Source organism: Mustela nivalis (genome assembly GCF_964662115.1).
Source record: "Mustela nivalis genome assembly, chromosome: 7".
Lineage (NCBI taxonomy): Eukaryota > Metazoa > Chordata > Mammalia > Carnivora > Mustelidae > Mustela > Mustela nivalis.
Window position 1 is genome coordinate 45,777,354 of NC_139026.1, and position 21,023 is coordinate 45,798,376.

The 21,023-nt window shown below is 39.8% G+C and overlaps 1 protein-coding gene across 2 annotated transcripts in view; it reads left to right on the forward strand.

Moving 5' to 3' along the window:
- PTPRR (protein tyrosine phosphatase receptor type R) overlaps positions 1 to 21,023 on the forward strand; it is a 201,777-nt gene that overhangs the window by 74,583 nt on the left and 106,171 nt on the right. Inside the window, exons 1-3 of one of the 2 annotated variants that reach the window (XM_082742871.1) lie at positions 4,254 to 4,416; positions 16,585 to 16,698; positions 20,193 to 20,348. In XM_082742871.1, coding sequence (XP_082598997.1) covers positions 16,594 to 16,698; positions 20,193 to 20,348 — 261 coding nt within the window. In that variant the 5' untranslated portion in view covers positions 4,254 to 4,416; positions 16,585 to 16,593. Of the gene's footprint in view, positions 1 to 4,253; positions 4,417 to 16,584; positions 16,699 to 20,192; positions 20,349 to 21,023 lie in introns of those variants that run through there. The other variant, XM_082742870.1, reaches the window with a different exon arrangement.

Sequence of the window (21,023 nt, forward strand, 5' to 3'; positions counted from 1 at the left end):
TATTCAAGGCTAAAAAGAAATGAGAAAAAGCCATGGAAAGACATGGAGGAAACTTAAATTCTTATTACCAACCAAGTGAAAGAAGCCAATCGGAGAAGAGTACATTACCCTATGAATGCAACTATATGGCATTCTGAAAAAGGCAAAACTATAGAGACAGTAAAAAAAATCAGGGATGGCCAGGGTTTAGGGAAAAGGAAGGGATGAATGGATGGAGCACAGAGGATTTTCAGAGCAGTGAAAATATCTTATTATACATTTGCCCAAACCTACAGAATGGGCAACACCAAAAGTGAACCCTCATGTACGCTATGAAGTTAGGTGATTAAGACGTGTCCATATAGTTTCAATTGTAACAAGTATACTGGTCCAGTGGAGGATATTGATAATGGGGTAGATTAGCCTGTGTGGAGGCAGGAGGCATATAGGAAACCTCTACACCTTCTACTCAATTTTTCTGAGAACCTAGAATTGCTCTAAAAAAAACAAAAGTCTTAAAAAATACTGACCTTGATAGTGATTAAATAACTAGCCCAATGTCATCGAGCTATTAAGTGGAATAACTAGGCTTCAGATTTAGACCGTCTGACTCCAAATTGCTGCACTTAACTGGTGTGCTATATGGGAGAGAATGTTCAAATGTCCATGAGTGGTATCAACTCTGAAATCACTATGTTACTTTTCTCTGAAATAGGTGGTTGAACCTAGTCATTTCTCAAAAAAAAGCACAACTGCATTCTTTGTAACTGACAAGTGATACCATTTCCCAGACACACATGGTGATTTTAAAATTTCAAAATCTTGGAAACTAGTCCAACAATGTAACATTTTATTCAAATACCATTGCTTACCATCATTTTAATGTCTTTGTATCCCTTTACAGATTTTCACATATTTATAAAGTTATAAAGTATACAGCTTGGCATTATGCTTATTTCACTGAGTATTTTGCACTTGTTTTAGTCTTGTATTCTTTCAAAAGATATTATTGAGCTTCTAATGTAAGCCAGGTATTGTGTAGATTCTGTGAATCATCAGGAAGCAAAATAGCCAGCATCCCTGCTTTCTTAAATAATGCCTTCGAATAAGGAGAGAATATTGTACATCTATGAGGGAAAGTGCTGAGGAAAAACAAATAAAGAAAGCGGGGTCAGGAGGCAGACAGCTACAGGAAAGATGGTATTTTAAAACTGTCTGGTCAAGGAAGACATCTCTGAAAAGGTAGTGTTCGAGGAGAGACCTGAGTGAAATGGGAGTATGAGCCCTGCATATACCTCAGGGAGAGTGTTCCTAACAGTAAGACAGTACATACAAAGGCCCTGAGGTCACAGGGAGCTTGCTGTGTTTGAAAAGCAGCAAGGAGACCAGAATGGAAGGAGTGAAATGAGTTGGGGGGGTAGGTGGAAGACAGAGGCTGGAATGGGGGGAAGGCATGAAGAGAGGATGCTGTTAGGGAGATCAGGTGGGGCCTTTGGAGGGTTTTCTAGGAAAGTACTGACATGATATAATTTATGGCTTAAAAAATTAATCTGGGTTTGTGCAGAAGATAAACTACAGAGGGTAGAGTGGAAGCAGAGAGCCCAGTTAGGAGGCTATTGTCATAACACAAGTGCAAGTGATGGGAGTTAGGGTGGTAATGGTGGAGGTCATGAGAAATGGTCTTCTGAATGTTGTTCAAAGGTAGAGCTGATTGGATTTGCCAGCTGTTGTAGCTCATGAGAGAAAGAAAGGAGGTAAAAGTGATGCCTGATTTTTTAACCCAAGCACACAGAAGATTGAAGTTGTTAGTTATGGAGAGGAAGAAAATTAGAGAAGGAGCAGATCTGTGGTGGAGGTAGGGTAGGAATCATGAGTTCAGTGTAGAAAAGATCCAGTTAGTCACTGTGCTGGTCTTAGTCTGTCAATAATCAAGGTTGTGGTTGAACTGGCCCTTGTGATCCTTATTATGATTGCAAGATGCTTTACAGTGACCACCATCAGGAAAGTTTGAAAAAATAAAAGTTTATTACTTACAGGACCTGGAAATTGTACAGCACACGTGGGACCACACAGCAAGCTTATGGGGAGAGAGAAAACGAGCGTGGGCCTAGAGCTCTGCCTTTGTGGGTAGGGGTAGGATGGGGGCCCAGGGTCTTATGACTTACTCTTTATTGATAAACTGAAAAATTAAAAATGGGAAGAGAAAAAGCAAGTGACCCAGATGGTCAGTGGTTGAAATCAACCCAAGATCTCTCCGACAAAGGAGTCTCAGTAAAGGGGAGGCAGCACCATTCTTTTTCTAGTGGATGTGGCTGGCAATGTGTTTTTTGGAGCTTGCCGCCTTGGAAGTGGGTGCCCTTTTGAAATGGATGCATTGGCAATCAAAGCTCAAGTCAGACACTTGTATTACAAAAAATAAAAAATAAATAAAAACTAAAACAGGGACGCCTGGGTGGCTCCATGGGTTAAAGCCTCTGCCTTCGGCTCAGGTCATGATCCCAGGATCCTAGGATTGAGCCCTGCATCAGAGTCTCTGCTGAGCAGAGAGCCTGCTTCCTCTCCTCCCTCTTCCTGCCTCTCTGCCTATTTTTTATCTCCTTCAAATAAATAAATAAAATCTTTTTAAAAAATAAAAATAAACAAGAACAAAACAAAACAAAACAAAAAAAAAACCAACAACTGTCAGGGTTTATGCTCCCATCATCCAAGTGGGTATGTCAAGTACACAACTGGATATACAAGTCCTCTGAGAGTGAGGTCCAAATTAATTTGAGACTGCAGTTTAGGAAAAAGAAAGGGATGAAGAACTGAGCACATAACCCTTCAACGTAGGGAAGTCAGGAAGAATGGAAAAGGAGTGACTGCCGAACCAGAGGCAGAACAGAAGACGTGGCCTCCTGGAAAGGAAGCCTGGTAAGGAAAGTATCAAGGGAGAGAGAAGGAGTCATCTATGGCAAAGGCTGCTGAGAGGTGGAGCACGAAGCCTGAGACTTGACCCCTGGACGCAGTGATGACGGTTTAGCGTCACAGGAGCTGATACAGAGACAATGGCAGGTGGAACGGAGGAACTGGAAACAATGAATACGACAACTCTTGAGACCTTTGTTTGAGAGGAGACTAAGGAAAAGGGACGGTGGCCAGCCAAGGAGATCTTTTGGTTTGTTTGGCCTGTAATATGAGAAATATTGCAGCACATTTGAAGGCAAATTAGAAAGACCCACTAGAGAGGGTGGACTAAGGATGCAGGAAAAGGGGAGAGAATTGCACAGTTCACCTCCTGTTGATGCACCGTAACGAACTTACCCACTTTGCACTGATGTTCATTTAAGCGGCTCTTGACTTTTTATGTAATGTTTCAAAGAAAGTCCTGGCATCTATTTATTTTTAATTCATTGGAACCACTTCCTTAAGATAAATATATATGAGGGGATTACTAGATCAAAGATCATGAACATTTTTTAAGACTCTTGACGGTGGGCTATTCTTTAAAAAATCAACTTACCATGTCACCAGTAATGTATAAATGATTAAGTTTTATTACAACCTGCTAGCTATGCCATGTATCTTGAGGCCATAGTTCATGAAATCCCTACAATATTTCAACTTCTAACAGACTGATAGCTCCTTAAAGACAGAGATCATGTCTTAATTATCTTTACTTCCTCCCATTGTTCAGACCAAATATTTCATTACTAATAGTAATTACAACAGCCATTTATTTGAAGTTCCTCTGTGTTAAGTCATAACAGTGTGCATATGGTGAAGTGGAAAAAAAATCACCAATTATAGTCAGACCAACCTGTATTTGAATGCCAGATTCATTATTTGGGCTTTACTTAAATCACTTTAAATTCCCCATTGGTAAAAACATTAATAATAATCCCTGCTTTCCAAGTTGTGATGAGTGTTGAAAGGAGATCTATTAAAAAAAAAATTTTTTTTTTTAAAAAAGAAAGAAAGAAAGGAGATCTATAAAGTCCCTACTACAGAGGAGGAAAATTTTGGAGGAAATAGCAGATTTGTAGAAAAACTTTCTCATGAAAACACCTTGTAAACATCTCATTTTTAAAAGACAGAAAAAAAATGAGAATCCTTCATGCAACACATCTTGTCTATAGTCCACAAAGTTCTCATCTTAGAGTTTTGTGCATCACTGTAAAATAAATCCCTATGAATTTCAATTCTAGTAAACTGTCGAAACAGCAAGCACCTGGGATGTCTCTTGGGAGGGCATAGGCTGCTACAGTAGACCTGGGATCAGCAATGACTCTAGAAATAGTACCAGGCAGTTACCTCCAGGTGGTGAAATGAGGCTTCATCTCCACACACAAGCTTAGAAATCTTGATCATTAGTCCAGCTTGCTATGGTGAGGAAAGAACACAGAGAGCACAAATGGAAGTCGAACTCATCACAACACCCAGTCAGTTTCCAAACAGGTAAGTGAATCTTTCGTGACATTAATGGTGTGAGGTTAACAGGGTAAATATTGAGATTTCTGCCTCTATCTGTTCGTGTGGCTGTATAGGAGTGAGTCAGCAGAGAATCTGTGTGATATCTAGGGAAATATCCTTAGCCTCAAAGTTGGAAACGGAAAGAAAATGCCGTGCAATTACTCAACATCTCTAAATAGTAGAGAGCCTACCACGACCACAAGAAGTTTCTTGTAAAATTTGTATCCATCCTAAAGAGAACGGAATACAAATATATCTACTGGGACAGAATGGAAAAATATATGAAAGACACTGAGTGGATATTTTCTTGGTTGTGGTTCATGTAGTTCTCAACTGACAGGGAAAAGATGACCTAGCTTGCATTTATGGTCACAAGAAAGAGAAAACAGTTAAGTAGAATAAGTCACTAAATCTAGATTTTTTTAAAATTATAACTGCATCTTGGGGACCCTGCCTTTGCATGCAGACTTCACTAAAAGACTAGTCAGTATCTTCAATTATAATCGGATGTGGGGACCAATGAATGAAAGTTAGAGACACGAGACCTCCCAGGCCTAATTCCCAACTGGGAACCTCCGCTTTGTTGTTTTCCACCAGTAAACCAAGAACCTTATTATTAAAGCTTGACTGTCCTCAGAAGAATTGTGGCTCTCATTAAGAATTATGTATGAATTCACAAGTTTATCTGTACCGTGCTGTCTTGGGGTGAAAAACCTCACACAATATTTAGTTCACTTAAGTCTATTTTAAAACATAAGCATTGCATTTAGAATTTAGTTGGAGTGTTTAAAAATAATATAGTGGTTCTGGTGTTGGTACCAGAGTTATGGATAATTCTGATTTTATCTGCGGTCTGTGGTGATGAATAACAAAGTCAAAAATAGTGCATCTGGTGTTTCAATTCATCTTAATAATAAAATTGGTCTAACTTCCTGTCTGATTCAATATTGCAGAAAACAGTCATCAAGATGGCCCAAATATATTATTTGATTCAAGAAGTCAGTCTCTATTTCCCATGAAATACAGGGTTGTCAGATTTTTTTTTAGCGTGTCTCCTGTGTGAAATATGAGCAGATAATAATGTCAAATGATGGCTTGACAATAATTTCAAAGCAGGATCTAGGATTTAGAAGCAAGATTTTAGACCAAAGAGAAACAACAGTTGTTAGGGCTTTTCTTTTAATGTCTAGTGCATAGGTACACTGTAATGTGAGGAGGACTAATGTGTTTAGATCTGTCATTTAGTAGACTTTAAAGCCTTAAAGAAAATGTGGCTTCTTAATTTTATATACCTACATATCTTCCCTGACAGATTCCACAATCTTTTTTTTTTTTTTAAGATTTTATTTATTTGACAGACAGAGATCACAAGTAGGCATAGAGGCAGGCAGAGGCGGGGGGGGGGGGGTAGCAGGTTCCCAGCTGAGCAGAAAGCCTGATGCGGGGCTCGATCCCAGCACCCCAAGATCATGACCTGAGCCGAAGGCAGAAGCTTTAACCCACTGAGCCACCCAGGTGCCCCCAGCTTCCACAATCTTAAGTTTATTTCTTAAATTGCTAGCATGGAGGGGCACGAGGGTAGCTCAGTGGGTCAAAGCCTCTGCCTTTGGCTCAGGTCATGATCCCAGGGTCCTGGGATCGAGGCCCGCATCAGGTTCTCTGCTGGGCAGGGAGCCTGCTTCCCCCTCTATCCCTGCCTGCCTCTCTGCCTACTTGTGATCTCTGACTGTCAAATAAATAAATAAAATGTTTTTAAAAAAAATTGCTAGCATTGATTACTCAGGTGATAATGGGGCTGGGTTGTGTTGTATGAAATTAGCCATTTCTATATTTAGCTGCAGTGGGAGAAATAGTTTTTCTGATCAATCCATGAAATCCTATTTAACAATTTAATCATTAGACCAGATATAGCAATCCTAATAAATAGCATGGCTCAATCATGCTTAAAGAAAAAGAAAACAAGACGAAAAACAAGAGTATTATAGGAAATGCTAGGAAGAGATGACTGATGAAATTGGCTAGGTCATGCTGTGCCTCCAAGTTATGCCACAGACAGCCTCACTCAGAATCTTTCTTCTCTAGAAATGAGATGGTTCTCGGGATGCTAAAAACTAAAATAACACATTGTGGAAAATTGTATGCTTTTTATTATTTTGCCATCTCTTCCTGCAGATGAAAAAACCACGAGAACATTGACTAAAATGTATCCCATGTTCTGTCTTTATTCATTTTTAGCTATGCAGAAAATTGTTAATTCCCACTGTGACAGAAGTATCAAGATTACCGAGAATAAAAGTTGAAAGGACACTAAATCGTAGCGTTCCTATTTGCATCTCAAAAACACATGCCCATAAACCTCATTTCATTTTACCATGTTTCTTGGTGAATTCTGTAGTTCACCAGAAGAGCAAAACACAGAATCCTATTGTAGTCATTGAAGTGAAACACAAACCACGGCGTGGGGGGGATGGAAATAAAAGACAATTTATAGCACCCTTCCGTGGTCATTAGCCTCCAGACCACCCTTGCAATCAGATCGACACTTCAGAGCCCATGGGATCTCCCTGCTCCAGCGTCTTCGTGGGAAAACTCGAGAGTCCCCCAAAACTATATTACTGTTGGTTGAATATGAGTGTGTAAGAATCAGAGGGCGCCATCTATCCTCTTTGACCCACATTGGGAATAAAGCACCCCCGGTGGCCTGTGAGGATTGCTGATTTCTTCCTTTTTTTAAAGTAACATTTATATGTTGGATGGTTTGGGACATTATCAGTTGCTGACTAGCGAACACACAGCTTGGGGGATTATTATTTCACCCTCGCACATCTATTTCGCAGCGTCCCTAAATGCTACTTAGAAGTTTGGTCTCGGTCCTTACTGGAGAGAGTGGCCGGATGTCTCCTCTGTCCTTCTGGAAAAGCGGCAGGAGTGCTGCGGTCAAGGCTGTGATTACAGTTTTGTCCTCATGGGGCGGGGGGGTGCAAACCTGAATTTGTCTGACCTCGTTTTCCAGGCTTCGTGCGCCTGAGCTCCGAGCTTTTGTCTATACAGGGTTTCTGCCTGGCCCCAATTCCAGCCATTTTCGACTCAAGTCCTTAAGCTTTTTGGCTTCTGTGTTCTGTCTCCAGCATGAGAAATGGGAAAGGAAGGGAGGGGAAGTAACATTACGTGGGGAGGCACCCAACGAGCACACAGAATGAGAATAATGGAGAAGTAGCGTTTGATGCAAGATAGAAAACATAATCAAGGGAGATGAATGTGGAAATTTCTGTTGACTTGGACATGTAACAATGAGACTAGAAAATTCTGTTGAAAGCAAGTAACTTGCTATTATGTTTGTTTACTGTACCCAGGATAATATCTGTGGTTAAATCGTGATTTTCCCCGGTCTCTAAGGAACTTTGTATTAAACCTCTGTTTTCTTCTATTTCATCCATAGATGTTTGTAACTTTTATAAAAAATATTTTTTTAAGTACAAATAGACACAATTTCACAAGGTATAGGAATGATAATATCATAAAAGTATAGTGTTCATGTATAATATATGGAAGCCTTATCTCCTCCAGTGAATTTGTACGTGAAAAAGTGAAGACTTTTACCAGTTCATGATTTTTAAAAATAGCTTATTATAAGGATGGGGGGGTTACTCCAAATTATATAGAATTTAAAGTCTTCAAAGCAGTGTATAAAATTTCTGAACTCTTAAATTTTAGGAGTCTTCTAAGGCAAAAGAGAGTTACTTTTTTTTTTTCCAACAAGAATGTTATTAGGGAATATGAAAGGGAACACTAATTAAGAGGTAATATTAAAATAGAGGAGACAGATTAATGAAATGAAGAAAAAACTAGGTTATAAAAAGCTTTTAAATTAGTAGGATAAAGGCTTCTAATCTAAATCACTTAATTTGACTGTTTCAATATTAATATTTAATTTGTAATAGACAGAAAAAAGAAAAGGATGATGAATATAAATTCTATATCCATAAAAATATAATTTAATTCAACATCTCTTAAGAGTCTTCCATATGATTTGGGATTTGGGTTGACTGCTCACGTAGCCATGGTTTGCAAGGGTGAGGTAGGCAGAACATGGAAGCAGACATTCTAAAATCAAGGAATCTGTCCCCAAATGTGCCATTTTAACATGAAACCTCGAATATGTATATTCTCTCCAAAAGCTATATCGCTTTAGAAAAGCCAAATTGTTTTGACCATTGCTTTTTCTTCTGAGCAAATTTCCTGATTGACTTTGGCTAAAGCTCTGTGATAGCTGAAACAATCAGTGGAAGTAAACACTGGAAATCCAATCAGGCCACTTCTTAGTGTGTTGATAGTATTATTGTTTCAGGAAATAAATAAAGAACCTTCATTTGATCAACAAGGTGGCTACTCAATTTCCCCTTGTCCTGAGTATCCAGAGAAGCAGTTCATTTAATTAATGGGGCTTCCTGCTGATATATAGCAAATCCATATCTTTAAGCCAAATTTATGGAGTACCTTTTATCTGTTAGTTTTAGCTGTTTTTTGTCTGATAACTAATGTGATCCTCAGAAGCCCCATGAAGGGACGCAGGTAGCATCCCATTTGGCAGATAAAGAAACTGAGGCTCAGAGAGACCTAATCATTTGACCAAGACCCAGGATTAAATCCAAGTTTGTCTTACTCTTTGACCCATCCTCTTAACAATTATATTTTGGTGTTGCAGAGTTTTCTTATTTGGTATTTACTCACCTACCTGCAACTTCCAAACACACAAGCACAATTATTTTAAGTCATGTTCAGTCTTCCTAGTAATTAGCAAACAGAGCAGGCCAGAACTTTTAAATGTGTGAGCTCATAATTCAAGAAGCTCTTACGTATTTCCCTTTTCCGCAAGGTCTTACGTTTCTAAGCATGCAATTACTGTACTTTTTCTCACTCCCTACCAGTACACATTTAGCTCCTTCATGAATCGTTCCCTTGACGGGCTCATCAGTTGCTGGGGCCGCCCAGAGCTTCAGCAGAGCAAGGATGCCAGAAATTCAGAAAGCTGGTGTTGCTGTGGTTTTCAGAATGTCTCAAAACATTCGTCTGACCAAAACTCTAGTATTGTCATTTCATGTGTGAAAGGGGTAGCTCATTCCCAGTGTAGGGTCTTAGGAAGCAAGATTAAGTCATCTGACGTGCTGTGGTAGTACAAAGGTCAAAGTTCTTGCCATCTGGAGGGGAAAAAAAGGCTTAGTCTATGAACCATTCCGTCTTTCTCCTTTTGTTCTCAACAAAAACTGGTCCTAGTCTTCTGCCTTTTTCTTCAGAATATACTCACTTCTTAACCCCCTAAATACTCAGTATACACTGAGAACATGCTGATTTTACTTTATGAGTATCAATGTTTACTAACCCTTAAAACTCAAGTTAAATGATCCTTCGGAATAAATGAAAGTCTGTGGAATTGTACGTCATGCACCCATACTTCTACACAGATTTTACTTATTTGAGAGAGAGTACATATGCAGGGGGAGGGGCAGAGGGAGACACAGACTCTCTGCTAAACAGAGAGCCCAATGAGGGGCTCAATCCTAGGACCCCAGGATCATGACCTGACCCAAAGGCAGACAGACGTTAGACTGACTGAACCACCCAGGCAACCTGGCCATGTACTTTTTTTTTTTTTTAAGATTATTTATTTGACAGAGAGAGATGACAAGTAGGCAGAGGCAGGCAGAGTGAGAAGGGGAAGCAGGCTCCCCGCTGAGCAGAAAGCCCAATGTGGGGCTGGATCCCAGGACCCTAGGATCATGACCTGAGCCGAAGGCAGAGGCTTAACCCACTGAGCCACCCAGGTACCCCTCGGACATGTACTTTTAAATGAGTTCCAACAAAGATTCATTTAGCCTAATTCACCGTGGACCACATTTTGAGAACCACTACTTAATGCCCACCAAATACTCCTCATCAACAAATCCCATAGCCTTTTATTGGTCCACATTTTTCTTAATCTCCCACAACATCTGGCAATGTTGACAAACCACTTTTGGAACTCTACTCCTGACTTCCGTTAACACCATATTCTTGATTTTCCTCTGACCCTTCTCTGTGGATAGCCTTACTGAAATCAAGTTAACCAACAAGAAAAGTTTTAGAGCCTTCTCCCTTCCTGAGAAAGACAGAGGAAGCAGCATGTAGAGATAAAAATGTAACTTTACTGTTGACTGGACTGCTGGAGATAAGACTTAGGAGCATGATAACAATATACTTCCATAACTGCCTCTCCCTCTTAGGCAAATTTACCCACTAGCCACAGGAATACCAACCAAGTGTGGCCTACTCAAAACGGACAGAGCCTTTATAACTTGCTTTACCAGTTGCAAAGAGAAGACCAGATGTTATGCTCTTTACAGACAAGCAGACCCCAGAAGGAAAGCGCAGAGCCCACATGCCCCAGTGTCTCATTCCAAATACACTAATTACACAAGCCACTTTCCCTCCCCTGGGGAAACTGTGGAGGGGAGGAATTCAGAGATATACTGTATTTGGACTGCCACCACAAAGAATAAAGCATCAGGGTTGGGGAATAAGTGTTTCCTCATAACATCAGGGGGAAAAGAAAGCCTTAGAAATGTGACAGTTATAGCATCAGATTAAAATGGATAAAAATTTGTATGATACATATGGGTATATCTAATATGTACACTTATTATATTATATTATATTATATTATATTATATTATATTACTTATGTATCAGAAAAAAGCTAACACTAAAAACACCACAACTTTTATTTCAGGGTAATGGGATAAACCGCTATGGAGAATATTCACTTCTCTTTCTAATTCTTTGTATTTTCTAAACCTTCTATCATGAGTATATTTAATTTTTATCATTAGAAAGATAAACTTTAAACTCTCAAATTAGCCACAAGAAATAGACACTAACACTGATTAAGTTTGAATTCCATTTACAACCAATATAGCATACAATTCTGAAAAACTATATTGATTTTGCCTATTAGAAGTAAGCTTCAGAAAGTTGATAAGATGAGGGGTGCCTGGGTGGCTCAGTTGGTTAAGCATCTGACTCTTGGTTGCGACTCGGGTCGTGATCTCGGGGACCTGAGATCAAGCCCTGCAATGGGCTGGGTGCTCAGCAGGGAGTCTGCTTGTCCCTCTCCCTCTGCTCCTCCCCAGCCCCCACTCTCTCTTTTCCATAAATAAATAAATAATCTTAAAAAAAAAAAAAAAGAAATTCATTTTTTTCCCTCCTGCATGGTGGAGTGGTCAAACTATCAGAGACATATTAATTACAAATGAAATATACATCGTGTTAAATCGAATCTTTGTGGTTGTGAATGAGTAGGCATTTCAGGTGAACTGTTTAACCAAATGTAATCTTCGCAAGAGTAATGTCCTGGTTTTGTAACCCTTCCTATGCCTACCATGGAACTCAGATTCCTTCAGTAACAACACAGCGTTGCTGATGATGATTCACGAATTCCTTTATTCCACAAAAGATATTTTCAATACCAACCATGTGCCAGGCACCCTTCTAGGTTCTGGAGATATAGCAGAGAACCAGGTCCCACACCAGGGGAGCTCATGTTTTAGCAAGGGAAGGAATAAAAGAAATAAGAGACTATCAGATAGTGGTAAGTGGGAAATAAGTCACAGTGATGTGATAGGGAGTGCCTGGGTGGGGGGAAGGCCTCCCTGAGGGGTGGCATTTTAACTGGAAGCGGCACAACGAGAAGGAACCCGCGTACAGTGATGTCAAACAGCTCTTGAGGGGGCAGGCAGATGCCAATGCCATGAGGTAAAAATGAGAGTAGCTTGTTTGAGGAACTGGCGAAAGGATAGGGTGGCTTGAGGGAGGGATATGAGATGAGGCTCAGAACAAACAGGAACCAGATAAAGTAGGGCCTTAGAGGCCCTAATTGAATTTAACTCTAGTGTGATAGAAAGTTGGGAGTATTTTTTTTTTAGGATTTTATTTATTTATTTGACAGACAGAGATCACAAGTAGGCAGAGAGGCAGGCAGAGAGAGAGAGGGGGAAAGCAGGCTCTCTGCTCAGCAGGGAGTCCGATGTGGGGCTCGATCCCAGGACCCCGGGATCATGACCGGAGCAGAAGGCAGAGGCTTAACCACTGAGCCATCCAGGCGCCCCAGAAAGTTGGAAGTATTTTAAGAGGGAAAGAGAAGCTGAACTCTTTGGGAAAAATCTATTTAAAAATGGATACAAAAAACTGAGAGAAGTTTTGTGTCACTTCTTGTCTGAAGCAGTGAAGAGAGAACGTATCTTGTCACAAAGAGTGGGCTGGCAGAACTCAGAAGGTACAAGAAGACAACAATAAAATGCACATTACAGATATCAAAACCACATTAGAAACAAAAGAAGTAGAACAGGTTCTGCTGAAGACATAGGCCCGAGAAAGTTTCAATTGAATAAAGACGCGTCCGTGGTTAGAGAAAATAAGTACACAAAATAAAGAGGTTAGAGACAAAGACAAAGACTAGATAACTGCACAGTTGTTGCCCTTGAAGATGAGCCAAAAAATAAGTAGAAGAGAAAGCATTCCAGTGTAGAATAGGAGAAAGCAGAGAATTTAGAATCCGTAGACTTCAGGGCACAGCGCTGCAGGAACTATCAACCCAAGGAAATGTCCTGATGAAGTTTTTTAACTTTAAAAAAGGTAGAGACTCCTGTGAGATTTCAGACAGAAACATCGGGTTAGCTACAGGACAGGCTAGCCTCAAGCCTTTGTCACTTGACAATCTAACCTCTAGACAAAATGAGGAGGCTCCTAGCTAATAATGTGAAGACAGAGACCCCAGGGAGCAATGAGCACAAAAAGTTAGAGATAGGGTGGATTCCTCTTAAAGCATCTCTCCAGAAAGACAAATGACCATTTGACCTTCCCCATCCAAATGGGGCTCCTGGGCGTGGTCCTGACTTACTGGGGTTGATCAGATGGCAGACCAGGCTGCATTCTTTCAAGACAAGTACAACATTTGGAAACCTGCCACCCTCCCAGGCAAAGATAATCCAACTGTTCTTTAGAAATAAATTGCTAAAAGCCAATCACATACATATAATTTAAACATAACAATCGTGGCTAGATTTAATCAATTCTACTGGACTGACTTATATCTATCATTCATAGGCATCATTGACTTTAGTGGACAATCTGGTGACAAAAGAAAGAAGGTCTTATTACAAAGCAGTATTTCTTTTTGTGGGGTTGGAGGGTTGCCAGGGGGTGCAGGTGGGGTGGAGGGGAGAACCTAGACTCCAGGTAAAAAGAACTGACTCAGGAATCTCTTAACAAGGGAGAGCCCAATAAATTTAAATACAGATGGAGTTTGAAATCTTTGAATTTTTTAATATGTTCCACTTTTTTCTGTGTATGTATTTGTAATAATCAAAAACACTCGTTTTTTGGATAATAACTTTATTTGCATTATTTACTACTGTGAAATGGCTTAGGATTTACATTTGGAAAGAGCATTTGAGTCTCTTGAAATTAAAAGCTTAAATCATTGGTGTGTTAAATAATACAAATGACTAAATGGGTTTAGAACTCAGACTAAAATGTATTTTGCATTACTATACGGTAACTTTGAAGTTGCGACACTGCTGTTATGCCATGGAGATTTGTATTCTACCGTAGTTGTTGTGATTTCACATAATAGAATGAAAAGAAGCTGTGCATCTCTATCATCTACCCAGAAGGAAGGAGAGACCATATATCCTCTGTTTACAGGAATTCATATACTTTGATTTTCTCTGAAATAAAATTTTTATTTTGTTTAAGATCCTTTGCTTTTCCTCACTTGCACTCATTTGAATGTCTGGCCCATGTTAGACCCTCACATATATATTTACTTGTTTGTACTTCATTTTATCGTCACCATTTTATGAGGAATCGTCAGAAATACATAACAACTTTTCTCAGGCAAGCAGAGAACTGAGGCAAATTATTCCAATGTTTTGATGCAATGAGCCGATGATTGCAATTTTTAAGCTAATTATTTCAAGTCCCTTCTTCACTTTAGCTAGGTAGTCTACATTTCTTTTTCAAATGCACAGCTTTTGCCTTCTTAGAAAGTTGCAATTTTGAGTGATTTTTAATCTTGATTTCCCATTTCACTTCCATTTGCCATATTAATCTGAGGAACTTAGACTTTAATATTGTTTCCACAGTTACAAGCTTTGAGCTAATCATGGCCCTGGGAATTGAGTTCTCAAGTGTGTATACAACCCCCTTGACTCTCAGTTCCCAGAGTCGACTGTTGGAGCTCCAAATCTTGCCCATGGGGATCAGGAGCAGTGGCTGCCTGCTCACAATGCCTGACAAACACTGGGGGTGAGCCAGGAGTCAGTGGTTCCTAATCAGCATTTGCAAGAACCGAGGAACCCATCTTTGGCCTTGCCAAAGGGGAGAAGTGTATCCCATTATCTGTAGACGGTTTCCGCTGCCTTGCAGAACCAAAAGGAAGCTGTTGGACAAAAGGAAACCCCTGTTTCTCAGAACCACGAGGTGGACTGAGATTTTCTTATCTCTTGGATTTTCCATTAAGCATCTTTCCATAGAACATAAAGCATGCTTGAAAGTTCAGTACTTTCCTCATTACCGCATTTCCAAATCCAACTCAACCTTCAGGGTTGATCTCAAGTCTTACTTTCGGTATTAAGTTATGTTTTTTATATTGGGAAGAACTTTAGTCTATAGATAAGTACAGAAAATAATATAGCAGACAATTATGTCCTATTTGATGGTTTCGTTTAATAAAAAAAGTACCACTGATGGTGTTGATGTAGTTTTTCTACCTACCCCCATCGTAATTCTCCTTTCTCCCTCTCCAGAAGCAAGTTGTACCTGATCATTAGGCTGTTGGCTCAAAGTTTTAAATGGTTGTACCGTTTTCTGGATCTCAGCTGTTTGCAAGCAGTCCAGTTCTACCTTCCTAACATGGCCAAGCTCTATGGCCCCTGACCCAAAGCAAGCATTAAAAGATCCTAAAGTATAAAAGCAGTGTGGAGCCGCGTCTGCCATTTTGACGGGGAACCATTCACCTCCTTGACCTCCCAACTCTCTCTGATTCCTGTAGCTTTGAGCATTTGGTCCAGTTTCCAATCACTTCTTTTGTGCTAACTCTATGTATAGCAGCTGTATTGTTTCCTTGAAAAAAAAAATACATTCTCAAAAACAGTTCCATTTTTCTTTTACAACAAACTGTGAAAGAATCCTCTTAGGGTTTTAGTATCACAGTCGATTATGCTTGTAAGCCAATCTCTTTATCAGAGAAGTGTCACTTAGAAGTGTGCTTTACTTCATAGAATAGATGCTATTGCAACCATCCAACAGTCATTGATAACCAACTATGGTCAAGTTAGCAAAGTAAGCATAATGAGATACAAGAAATGCATAAAGATTTGGTTTCCCTGTCGTGGGCAAAATGATTATGATACCTTTTTGAAAATACATAGTTAACAACTTCATGCTTTAAATATAGTAACAGCTTAAATAAAGGTTGTGTTATTAATTTTGTAATTTGACTTGTATTTTGGGAATTTTTAAGGATTTAGTTCTTTTTTCCAAAATAACCTAAAAATCAAGAGTGTGCACCCCAACAATTGAATAACAACTGTTTATCTTAGACCAAATTATCAGTACCATGGGCTTCTTTACCAGAGTTTGAAAATGCATTTTTAGACCTTCTTCTTTTGCCTTGTACTGGCAACAGATGACTGTATAGGGAAACCGCCAAGTCTGGCATTACAGAACTTACACAGCATGTGACTGTGTGTGAACACAAATTAAAGATGTCCTAAGGCTTGGATTACTGAAATGTAGTTGGCCGTATATTCCATTCTGTCATCTGGACTGAAACTAAAGACCAACACACATTTCAGTGAAATTCCTTGGGAACTGATTATGCCTTTGCATTATTTATTATGACTAGACAAATTGCACCATCTTTTTCACTAACGTCATTTAAAATTTCAGGTAACATGTCCCTATAACTTTATCTCCCCTAAAAATGCCATAAAACACCATGAGTGTGAATTTATCAGTCACAGAAATTGTTGTGGTCAGTCATCGGTCAGGAACTGAATGCCTTGAACGACAGATGACTGTCATTTTGATTTCTTTTTTCTTTTCTTTATTTTTCAGACACTGCAAATGGACGTAAGCAGGCTGAACATAACCTTGCTTCGGATATTCCGCCAGGGAGTGGCCGCAGCTCTAGGAATCTTACCCCAGCAAGTGCACATCAACCGCCTCGTTGTAAGATGCCAACATTTTGCTTTTCCCAGAGTACAGACTTTGATTTTTATTGTAGGCTTACATAATAAAGAATGCCCATGCTATTTTTCTATGGCCCATGAGCCAAATTTGGCATGCCACCTGTTTATGCAAGGAAAGTTTCATTGGAACAAGCCCCACCCATTTTTTCCCAGATTGTCTATGGCTGCTTTCTGGCTGCAATGGTAGAGTTGAGTAGTTGCAACAGATTTTTGACTAAATTGAAAGCTATAGTATTTGCTGGCTGGCCCTTCCCAGAAAAAGTTTGTCAACCCTCTCATAGTTCAAGGCTAGCTCTACCCTGATAGGTGTGTCTAGAGGAGCTGAAAATATTTGTCTCACCAACCCAACGGTACTCCCAAAATATTCTCCCTAAGACTGAAAGCTTCTACGTCAGTGAAGACACTGTCTCCAGACTGTAACTATTAAAACCCTTCAAGTGTGTCAAGATGACAAATATATTGGCAAATAAAGAGTAAAGAAGAACCAAATCTTAAGGACAGCAGCCCAAATGGAATGCAAGAATAAATAATGCCAGGGCTCCTGGGTGGCTCAGTTGGTTAAGTGCCTGCCTTTGGCTCAGGTCATGATCCCAGGGTTCTGGGTTGATTCCTACATTGGGAGGGGGGAGGTCTCCACTCAGCGGGGAGCCTGCTTCTCCCTTGGCCTCTGCCTTATGAATAAAATTAAAAAAAGAAAATCTAAAAAAAAAAACCCTAGGGTAAAAAAGAATAATGCTGAAAAATCACGAGAACACTTAGGTTGAGTATCTGGGGTGGGGATGAGGTGAAGCGGAAGACTCTTCTGTAGAAAGCCCACTTCAGACCTACCTGTCAACACTTCACATCACTTCTTTCCCCTTCCCTCCATGTTTGGGACCGTTGATGTCGCCCAGCTGCCTGCTCCCATCGGCAGGTGAAGGAGGGTGTGAGCAAAGGGCAAAGATTGGCAAATCCAAATGATAGGATTTTCTTTTTGTAAACAGCTGATTACCCAAGGTTCCTCTGAGAAGGGACTCCGGGACCATCTTACTTACCTCTTACTGTATCTTCTCCTTGCTGTCAGTTCTGACGCTCCTGCCTGAGCTCGTCTTTTTTTTCCATCAGTATCTGCACTTTCAGCTACAAAGAAGAATTTCCTTTTTATTTTGGTTTAGAGCTTTTGTCTCTCTTTGTTTTTTCTGTGTGTGGAGAGTGAGTTGTTTCAGGTCCCATAATAACTTCTCTTCTGTAAGCCAGCTTTCCTTGGGACTAAATAAGCTGAAAAAAAATAATAATCCATCAAAGTTTTTAATGCAGTACGATTGAAGAGGAAATGCAATATTGCCCAATATCCTAAAAGCGTTAAATTGGTTATTTCTATCCAGGGCATAGCTGGCTCAGGTGAGAAGATGGAAGTATTAGAGATGTCTGAGAGCCAGACCTAAACTCTGTGTGTGTGTGTGTGTTAGATATCTTAAGTATATTTTGAGGTGTATAGATTTAAGGAGCATAATGGCTCTTTGCAGAAATAAGAGATTGGCCACACCCAAGGAAGTACATGCTCATCCTCAGAGAACATTAGTGGCATTTATATGTATCTGTTTCCAAGAACAATTATTATATTGTCAGGAGCTACGATGAAGCCAAGAGCAGTGGAGCTCAGTGATTCAGAGCACTGCTTCCGAGGCACAGACAGAACTGTACTCCATTTCCAGCTTGGCCTTATCCCAGTTCTGTGACCTTAGGCAAGCCACTTCGGTTTCTTCTTTTATAAATTGGAGATAACTGTAATACCTATACCCCGGAGGTGTTTTGAGCATTAAATGAGATAACAGATTTACCATGCTCTGGAGTGTGTCAGGCACAAAACAAGTGATCTGTTTCTACCGTTGCTGTTACTAGGTCAGAAACTAAATTATTATAAACATGTTTTACACCAACATTATGCTATGTTTAGTCATTGTCTGATGTGCCCTGCAAACACAAAAATTGTTTTTAACTTAATTTTTTTTAAAGATTTTATTTATTTATTTGTCAGAGAGTGAGAGAGAGCGAGCTCAAGCAGAGGGAGCAGCAGGCAGAGGGAGAAACTAACTTACCCCTGAGCAGGGAACCTGATGTGGGACTCATTTCCAGGACCCCAAGATCAAGACCTGAGCCGAAGGCAGATGCTTGACCAACTGAGCTACCAAGGTGTTCCCGGAAATGTTTTTTCTGGATTGCTAGTATACTGATATTGCATTTTATTTTTTATTATTTTAAAATTTCATTTATTTATTTACTTATTTATTTGACAGACAGAGATCGCAAGTAGGCAGAGAGAGAGGCAGAGAGAGAGAGGAGGAAGCAGGCTCCCTGCCGAGCAGAGAGCCCAATCTGGGGCTTGATCCTGAGATCATGACCTGAGCTGAAAGCAGAGGCTTTAATCCACTGAGCCACCTAGGCACTTAGGCACCCCCTGACATTGCATTTTAGTTTAAGTGCTTCCAAAGTGAGCACGACACTGCGTTTTTATACCCAGCTGAACTGATAAGTTGCATTGAAAGAACATTTTCTAGCACAAGAGAACTCTACATATCAAAAAGAAAAGACTAGCAACAATTTCCTCTAGAAAGGCACTATCTAAATTGTAAAGGAGAATCTGTCAGTGACAATATCATTTTTGTTTAGTGTTTGGTTTTGTGTGTGTATGTGACGTATCAGCCATTTATGGTAAGAAATCCTGTTTCCTTTTCAGGTAATGAGGTAATACTAAGAAGAAAGTATCAGGATATTACTGCACAGTGTATGCATTTCTACCAAGGATAGATTTTTTTTTTTTAAGATTTTATTTATTTGAGAGAGAGAAGGAGAGGAAGAGTGGAGAAGGAGAGTAAAAGGGAGTTGAGCAGTGAGCCTGATGTGGGACTCGATCCCAGGACCCTAGGATCATGACCTGAGCCGAAAGCAGATGCTTTAACCCACTGAGCCACCCAAGCGTCCCCCAAGGATAGACTTTAAAAGTATAATATATTTGAGGAGAGGGACAGGATTGGGGAAGCAACTTCAAAGCTCATCTAGCATCAGCTTCCTTAGTTAGCCCAGCCCTCACATTGATACAGGTTATAAGGAAAATATATGGAGTCGTGAGGGCTAATAATTGCACTGCTACATCAGGTTTTATTTAATTCATTTGCTTTTTAAACACTTCTTTAAACACAATTGCTCTGGGAATGTCTGAAAGCTGTTTTTCAAAAATTACAATATGGAGTGGCAATTAAACCAGCTTCCAGGGAAATACAAAGTTACAAATCTTGAAAGAAAGTCATTGGAAGATTCCAGGCTTCAGGCTGATAATATTAAGTGTGCCAGATAACTAGCAAACCTTATCTCCAAGATGCCTTTGGAGCTTCTCGGCTTCTAATTTTCTTTAATGATTCTAGAGAAAAGGTGAAAATATTTTCCAAAGCTGTTTAAAATGTCTATTAACCTATACAAATAATCTGCTTTTACTAGGAAAAGAAGAACAGTGTTGAACTTTTTGTGTCTCCTGTAAACCGAAAAGGAGGGACTTCAGATGCTCTGCCGTCTGAGGAAGTGCTGCGTTCACTTAATATAAATGTTTTACATCAAAGTTTATCCCAATTTGGAATTATAGGAATCTCCCCTGAGGTATGTTATTCATGGGATATTTCATTTAGAAACGTGCACAGTTTGTGTGACAGGGTAACTCGATCCCAGGAGGTGTTGAAATGAAAGCTGTTTATGGTGTGTTATTTGATAATAAAAATCTCCCTAAGGGTCAGACTTGTCTGACCCTCATACTTAATATGTTTATTCCTTAAGGAAGTTTATTTTCACATCAAAGTTCCATTCTGAGACACTTTCTTCTCTAAATCTTTATGGTCTTGTAACTTATTTCGACTTATCCAGTAAATTATACCAAAGAGAAACCATTTGGATATATTTGTCAGGTGATTGCTTGAAACTGTAGGGTCAAAGGAAAACCACCCTGCTTTGTTCCCTAACAGGTGTGCTCCTCACTGCCTTCATGGTCAAAGTGGTTACCAGACACTCACCTTTGTCCACAACTTTGGAATTAATTGGAAATGCATTTTTGTTTGTTTGCTTTGGTTTGTTTCCCAAGGAACCCTGTTTTAACCTTGTTGTTCCCAAGGAACCCTGTGGATAGAGGCTTCATAGTGTTTTCTAAATTTGACATTTTAAAAAAAGATTTTATTTATTTATTTGACAGACAGAGATCACAAGTAGGCAGAGAGGCAGGCAGAGAGAGAGGGAAGCAGGCTCTTGGCTGAGCAGAAAGCCTGATGCGGAGCTCGATCCCAG